Here is an 8,487-nt window from a genome sequence, read left to right as displayed (position 1 = left end):
CATTATATTTTTTAAACTAAAGTATAAAGTATAAAGAAACTATATAGGTATTTTTTGAATAACAGCACTTTAACTGTAAGCTTTAATTACAGAGAACAAGGCAAATTGTAGAGCTGACCCCTTAGTGCAGATATTAAAGCATGCCTTTGTACTCAAATTATCCCTGAAACGTATATCGGAGGCTACAGAATTGGAGAATTTAATAAACAATTTGTTCAATCAGGAAGCTAACATAGAACCTGTGGTTGATCCTGTTTTAAAGTTATTGATAGAGCTTAAACATTTTCAGATTGATACACAACCTGCATTGGTGGTTATTTTGTAGATTTCTTTAATTTATTACTTTGTCAATGGAATGTATCAAATTTATTGCAAGTTTAATCTTGTGTCATAATTTTAGGATATATTTCACTATGGTAAAACCAATCCTCTCTTGCCTGAAGATGTCACATGTACAAATGGTGTGCCCATGTTTCAAACATATCCTATGGAATCGCTTGTCTTACCTGAGAAGTTCGAAGCCATGTTGGGCATTTGTAGAACATATCCTAAGCAAAATGCATCTGCCAATTTTGTCAGTAGAATATCATTTGAAGATCAGCATGTGTCTAAGGCCATACTTGGGATAGAAACAATCAGGTATGATTCTGAATTCCTTGTGATTGTCAGGAAGTTAATGATAAAATATTTCAGATATAATAATGCTATTGAAATGGCTCCTTGTATATCAAATAGTAGCGACAATATACCGAAACAATATAATATGATCAGTCCTCTTTTGACGTGTTTTATGGTAAGACTGCATTACATTCTTGCATATAAGAGTGATTTAAAAGAAAGAGAAAATATTTTGGAAAGTGAAAATATGGTTTGTTGAAAAAAGTTTTCTATGAATGTGTTTTATTCTTGATAATTCTGGAAAGAAGTGCTTTCAACAATGCCATGTATCTTTAATCATTGTTGAAAATTCTAATACTAGACAATTTAAAATTCTATATTTGGAAAATTGCCGACAATATTTTGCAACAGCAGCATACAAAAAAGTAGTTTTATCACAAAAATCATATATATCACATTATCATACATCACTTTATTATATTATCATATTCAGCATGAGTGGAGACATCTAGCATCGTTAAAAGCACTTTATTAAATATCACAAAGTATCACTTAACAGGCAATTGTCAATAGAGGTTGCATTCTGATATTTACTGTCAGTACTGAAAAAATGCATAGTTTATATCACTTATACTATAGATTTTCAGTAATGACAGTGATTAGAACGTAATCTGAATTGTCGAGGGAGCTATACATGCATCAATAAAGGCAGTGAGGAGAGAAAAGAATAGTTGTGACTGCCAAAATCAAACAGCTCTATTTCCACAACTATCTAGAACAAAATACATGTTCACAGGAACTTCCTTATAATGACTATTGCTTTCCAAAATATTTTCCTTTCTTCCTATATCACTTTGTATTCATACACGGACTCCTCGTATAAATTGTATCTTTCCTCTTTAGCAGATCGACACAGAGCAAACCAGTAAACTATACTTGTCCACTCCAAAATTTATATCAAACATGACTTTGCCTTGCGAATGGATAGAGCCTATAGAGAATCAAAAAGACAATTTAAACGGCTTGTGTTCATTGGACGACTCTAATTGTAATTTCGCGAACGAAGAGAAACACGTTAAAGATAACGTTGACTTAATATGGGAAAATATGCGGCTCTCTGATGACTGCGTCTCAAAGTTACGAACGTGGGAATCCCTCGGAACTGCGGAATCTCTTAAGCAGACGCTATTTGTTACTGATCTGCCGGAGACAACGATGCACTTAGCGAGGATAAGACAAACAAGTATTTTATCACTGCTGCCAAAGAAGGTAAAGACAGCCACGTTTATGCAAATGTATCATGCAAAAATTCCTCTCTTTGTGTTACAGGCAATGACTGCCATACAACTGATGCGAGAGGTTTCTCTGAAAAAGTTCTTGTCGGATATTAAGACGCTGTTGTTCGGCATAGACTCGGACTCCTTCACGTACGATAACGTGGTATGGATTTAATAAATGTCGCATCATTGAAATTGTCATACGCAATGTGATCTTCGAAAATCTGATACTTGAGGTTTTCGCACTGAAACGTTTGATTTCGGATTAATATCGCAATCTTCGTGGGTTTTTTCCCAACTTTTCATGAATATTTAACAAAAATTATTTCAATAAAGCCTCTAAGATTAAAAAAAAAACAATAGATAAAGAGTCTATTGATCAAGCGCCGTGCGTTGAATCAAAGTTTTAATTAGTTACATCAAATAACTGATATCTAATGCATCGAAGCCTCTTTCTCTAACAAACGTTTTGATCCACTTTGAGACCTTTAGTGTAAAAAACCACTAATTAGCTTTGTATCGCAACCAAACGATATAGATATTAATTGTAATGGGAATTCCACTAGACCAAAATTCTCATTGCAATTTATATCATTGTTTGCGATACGAAGCTAATTAGCGACTCTTTACACTAAAGAAGATTTCAAAGTGGAACGAAACGTTTATTATAGACTTTGCTATTGATACCTTAGATATTGGTTTAATGTAACCAATTAAAGCATATTTTGATTCAACGCACAGCATTCATAGGCCCTATAGTTTATCACCTATTGTTTTGTGAATATTTCAGCTTGTTTCTTCAGCTTATTTTTTTAAAGAAAGAAATAATCTGAAACTATTTCTCTTCCTGAAGTAACAGCAGTAGTAAATTGAAATATGTTCACGAAAGGTTGTAAACTAATCCACATAGGATGCAATTTCAGACCGAATGAGTGTTTCAATTGCATTTCAGACGGGATTTAAATTGGAGGAGAACATTACCGTGCTGGGTATAAGCTCGGAATCGCTGATGATCACATGCCGAGAGGCAATTAATTGGGGCAACAGTTTCAAGTCCTTGTCGCGCCTTGTCACGCCTGACCCACAAACGGGTAAATTGCAGCAGGATGGTCTAATATTCAAGGTAACGTTGGATCCATAAATGTGCTGCATACGTGCTGCAGTACGTGCATACCGTTTCTTTCCATTACATTGTGGATATGATTGTGCAGGCGATGTGTACCAATGTTAAAGAATTGCTGTTGTACTATCGAGCAGCGTTACAAAGGATCCTCAACCGACACGAGTTCCACGGACTGTTGAGTCTGTTTAAGGAAGTCCGGCCATTGGCGCGTCTGATCGTGGAAGTCGCGAGACTATGCGGTTATGAGCAACATGGTCAGTGTACTCTGGTCGGTGGCAGCGGGATCTTGACGCATATTTATAAAGAAGTGACCAAAGTCACTGATCCAAAGGTCGCGTTGGTGTTTTATTCTATATTAAAATCGTGTTGTGAGGTTTACTTTCGGTAAGGCACTCTCGTTCTGTATTCTTTGTATAAGGTAGAAGCAGGGTTGGGGAGTAGCATTATTTGTAGCATCGTTACCGTTAAAAATAATATATATATATTTTTTTTAATCACGTGGTAGCAACGTTTCTTTTTTAATAACAGTAATCGTATTATATTAACGCAATTATATTTTTTCTTAGTAACGGCAATGAATGTAATGATTACATCGTTTTGGCAAGTTTTAAACGATATCTCTCATATATTACAACTTGCCATTCAATACCACAACCTTCTTTCATATATCGTTTGTTCTGCCTTTTCCCGCTACACGTTTTATTCTGTGTTGCTGCTCTTTTTCTTTGCGATACTTTCATTCGATTTTTATATAATTGTTGTGTGCAATTATGTCTTTTACTTTCCCAATTTTTTCTTTTTCTACTATTCAGGATGAAACAATGACAGCACCTTTAATCTTTAGACTGCTGGGAAAACCACTTTTGTGGCTTTGCACAAATCTCAAAATTCTGCACCATGTGTATGTTACTTATATAGAAAAATAAAAAAAAAACACTTTTTTAATGAAAAATTCCGGCAGTCTAAAGATTAATGACGTTATATTATCTTTCGGTCGTTCATTGTTTTCAGCCATCATATATTTTTTTCATTTATATCTGCTATTATGCGATCAGTATGAAGGTATCATCATTACTTACATCTTTATTTTGAGTATATAGAATATATATATGCATTGGGTGAGTAAAATAACGAATCGTTAAAAAAATTATCTTCGAAACTTTAAAGAACAATGAAAATTATAACGAGTCGTTATTGTTGAGTAACAAGTTATTTGTCATAGTGCAGAGTGATAACGGGTTACTGTTTTCAATGAGTAACGGTAACGAGCTACTTTTAAAAAGAAACTTTCCCAAGCTTGGTTCTTTGCAATAAGTTATTAGTAATGCCATATTGAACGGGTTCATCGATCGGTTTCCAGGTTTTTGCAAAATTGGCTATTCGAAGGGACGTTTGACGATATCTACGGAGAATTTATGATTCAAATGCGATCTCAGCATTTGCGAAAGAGAGGACGTAAATTTTGGACGGAGGGCTTCGCGGTCGATACGGACTCGGTGCCCGGTTTCCTGTCCGACCTTTCGGAATCGATTCTGCGGTGCGGAAAGACGCTACGACTTTTGAAAATCTGCAGTCCAAAGGTTATTTATCGCTGAATTTGGTGATTTGACCATTTGAGCTTCTATAACAAGGTTTTGCAAAACTGTTCAATCTAGAACTCGGTATGCAACATATCCATCAGTGGTCAACCAGAAGTGAGAGTCTGTTTAAGCGTGTCTATGCTGCGAGAACAACTGCTAAGGTGTCAGGAGTACGAACGGAAAGGCGAGGCGACATTGGGGCCGATAGTATCGCTTCTGTCCGCAATTCGAGACGAGAAGAAAGCCGAAAGGGAAAAGGCCGAACTAGTGATACGAGCGCAGCAGGATACCTTAGCGAGAATCAACAGTAAATACTCCCATTCCAATTCTCTCCTTCCGATCATTATTGCGCTACAAACGATAAATATGCTATTTTTAACTGCTTCTCCGATACTTTGCTTAGAACAACGTGAAGAACTCGTCGCGAGGACCGTACAAAGTAAACGAGTTTTGCTGCAAATGTTAAAGAAACAGGCGGAGGAAAGTGCCTTAATTAAGGAAAAGGAGAAAGAACTTGAGATGTTGGCTGATAAATTGTTGCTCGAGAAGATCAATCGGGAGCAAGAAGAAATGCGGGAGCAACAGAGGGCCGAACGGTGAGTCTTATCATCGTCACACACGTGTGATGTGCCGATCTTTCATTTCAAATTATTCTTTATTCAAAATTTTCATTTTTACCAATGTTACATATGCGTAATAGCGATAACTTTTCCATACCTATATAAATAAATCAAGTTTGGTGTAATTGTATAAAAATGTGGTCTCTATAGGAAAAGTTTCCTAAATAAAACGTGATACCAAAAGTGTTAAATATACATATTAAATATAAAGAAATAAAAGGATCACTTTTCTCGATCACAAACACGTAAACTTGAATGAGCTGTAACTTTCATAAAAATAATAACGATGAGGCGATTCGAAAGATATGTTGCAGTTTCAAGCATTCAAATTCTAAATATATTTGTGGATATAAAGTTTACTAATCTTCTGTACAAATATTAAAGATATTTTTTTAATGAAGTTGTAAATTACATTATTGCGTAAACAAAAAAAATACAAATAATATTTACGCCGTTCGAAAATGCGAATTTTCTCTTTTAATACGTTCACTACCACCGTTCATATGAGAAATCGTTCCCACAGACCAATCTGTATTTTTTTATGTAATACATAAAACAGATTTAATTTGTTCATATTGGCATAGAATGAAAAATTTTCACTGTAATACAAGAGATTATTGCGTCTCACACATATGCAACGCTGGTAGCGAACGTTAATTTGTATAATCACAGATTGTAAGACAATTTTTCATGGAGTTACTCAATGTTGAAACAAAAAAGGAATATTTTTCTGGCGTTGGCGATTTATGCAGAGAATGAGCGAATGGATATACTATGCTCGCTTGAAAAAAAAGAAATGAATAGAAAACTTCAAAGTTTTCTCTTGAAAATGTGTCTTTTATATTTATGATACAAATAAGCTTAAAATGAATAAGATGTAAAAACTAAAGCGTAATAATAAGACACAACCAAAAAAGATCAGATTGAAAATTAAACAATTGCTACTTCTCATTTAAATCAGAATATCTTGAAAAGTATCTCTTAGATATCTTGGGCAAACATTATGTCTTTAATATGTATGAGAGACTTAAGCTACAAAATTTTTTCTTTCTGGACCATCTCATCATTACAAATCCTTGAATTTTGGACAGAGAAAGTTTTAAGACAGAAATTGTCCAATCGTTTGTTTAATGTTCAAATAGCTTAAGTTTACAATCTTGTTTCAGAGAGCATCTTGTGAGTTACTACGATAAATTATCTGGCGATCTAGAAAGGATTCGTGTACGATCTAATTGGCGTAAAGCGAGAATGAACAATTTCGAGAGACGAGTGGAATTGTTGGAGTCCTTAAGGAGACGCGACAGAACGATGTCGGAGAGCATCGGCATACCGAGTTCGGGCGAGAATGTTGACGTGGTTGATATTGATGAACCAAATAAAGACACTCTCGTTTCCATAGGCATGGACGTATCTACATCCGAAGTGGAATCAGTACCAAACCAGGACGAGAACAGTAACTTCGCGGGCAATGAAGCGATAGATGTCACGACAGACATCTTTAATCATATCAGCCCCGCGGAAATTCTATCTCCTACTGAAGTAATCTCCACGGACACTGACACTCCACCTACGGGAAATCGTGATTCTAACAATAAAAACAACGTGTCGGCTGAAGAAGTCACGACCAAGTATTCGCACACGACGCAAAACACGCAGAACGTATGTCTACCGCAAGAGTCCTTGCCATTGAATTATATATACAAGAGAAACAACGAAAGGAGCAACTTGCAGGATTTTCTGCGCGACGAGGCGATGAAGGAAATCCGCACTATTATGACTGAGCGGGCACCAAACACGATGACACTGGATGTTCGTTTGAACAATATCCTCAGAGTCGATGAGCTGACTGGAAAGATAATCGGTGCTGTTAACAGACCTAAGTCCTTAGCTATCAAGAAAATTGATAATATGACCGCTGCACAAGCTAACAAGCTCAAAGTCCTACTAGAGGAGTACGGTATGACTCCGAATAACAACGAGTTCAGCACGATACTTGCGGGTCAGGCGCAGATCGCAGATTGCACAAATCTGAACGACAATAATCGAGTGTTGCTGGACGCCGTCCACGAAAGAGATGTCGAAAGCACGGGCGAAAATGTGAATAACAACGTTCTTTCGACGTTCGATGTCGAACTGCCGGAAACAACAGTGATCGTGGACGGGCTTGCGAATAACGAGTGTTCGCACGGAGCCGACGCGAACGAGAAAGCGCAGGAGTTGGTGTTTGGCAACGGCGCGGCACAGCAGAACATCATGGACACGCCGATGTCGTGCACAACCGACAACTTCACCACGTTGTCGACTCACACACCTTTGTCGCAGGTGCCGAACTGCGAAGACCTGTTCTCCTTGAATGTCGGCCCGGAAACTTCGTGTTTGTCTTCCAATACAGTGAGATCCGTCACGGAAGAGACGTGTTTCGAGTCTCCGATGAGCGACTTCAAGCTACCGAACTTGTTCGGCCTCAGTCCGGACGTAGTGAGACCTAACATCGTGCCCTCATCCTTGACTATAGCTGACGTCGAGATGATCGATCACACCTCCCTCAAGGTGTACCTGGAGAAGTCCATTATCATTCCGCTGCAGATACAGAGTCGCCTGATCAATAACGCGATCATTAAGTACTTGTTGAATGAACACAATATGCTGCTGCATCTACACAGTCTGCGTAGTTATTTCTTTCTGTTGAACGGCGAATTTGCGAAGAGCCTGACGGATTCGCTGTATTCTCGCCTCTATGCGATATCCGCGCCGATCGAGCTCTTCAATTCTGCGACCCTTACGAATCTTCTGGAACAGGCGCTGATGAACTCGTTTAGCAATAATTATGTTAACTCGGAACTTTTGAGCCTCTCCGCCGTTGACAAGCCGCGACAATTATACGTGAGTGTAACTATATCCTTCTTTTAAATATTTTCTGAATGTTGAAATCAAGAAAGAAAGAAAAGGAGAGAGAGAGAGAGAGAAAGAAAGAAGAAGCAGGAGGATGAGAGAAAGAAAGAGAGCAAGATATATCTTGCTCTCTCTCTCTCTCTCTCTCTCTCTCTCTCTCTCTCTATATATATATATATATATATATATATATATATATATATATATATATATATATATACAAGGTGTTCAAAAAGTCCCGGACCGGTGAAATATCTCGAAAACTAAGCATTTTAGAAAAAAATGTTTCAGATAAAAGTTGTGGCGTTTAAAAAGATGTATTTACTGATCACATCAGTTTGACCTTGGGTTGCGTAGCGAAGGTCAGGTCAAGGTCA

The 8,487-nt window shown here is 37.3% G+C and overlaps 1 protein-coding gene across 3 annotated transcripts in view; it reads left to right on the top strand.

The window, feature by feature from the left end:
* LOC116844980 (gamma-tubulin complex component 6) overlaps positions 1-8,487 on the top strand; it is a 13,352-nt gene that overhangs the window by 374 nt on the left and 4,491 nt on the right. The window contains exons 2-12 of one of the 3 annotated variants that reach the window (XM_032817186.1): positions 93-310; positions 401-639; positions 694-793; positions 1,525-1,887; positions 1,948-2,058; positions 2,848-3,018; positions 3,107-3,402; positions 4,379-4,598; positions 4,674-4,905; positions 5,002-5,194; positions 6,385-8,101. In XM_032817186.1, coding sequence (XP_032673077.1) covers positions 93-310; positions 401-639; positions 694-793; positions 1,525-1,887; positions 1,948-2,058; positions 2,848-3,018; positions 3,107-3,402; positions 4,379-4,598; positions 4,674-4,905; positions 5,002-5,194; positions 6,385-8,101 — 3,860 coding nt within the window. Of the gene's footprint in view, positions 1-92; positions 322-400; positions 640-693; positions 794-1,521; positions 1,888-1,947; positions 2,059-2,847; positions 3,019-3,106; positions 3,403-4,378; positions 4,599-4,673; positions 4,906-5,001; positions 5,195-6,384; positions 8,102-8,487 lie in introns of those variants that run through there. The other 2 variants (XM_032817185.1, XM_032817187.1) reach the window with 2 other exon arrangements.

Source organism: Odontomachus brunneus, unplaced genomic scaffold (genome assembly GCF_010583005.1).
Source record: "Odontomachus brunneus isolate Ranch 3 - 2012 unplaced genomic scaffold, Obru_v1 Obru_scaffold_048, whole genome shotgun sequence".
NCBI lineage: Eukaryota > Metazoa > Arthropoda > Insecta > Hymenoptera > Formicidae > Odontomachus > Odontomachus brunneus.
Note: the sequence above shows the minus strand (reverse complement) of the source record. Positions and strands in the feature narration are given on the sequence as shown.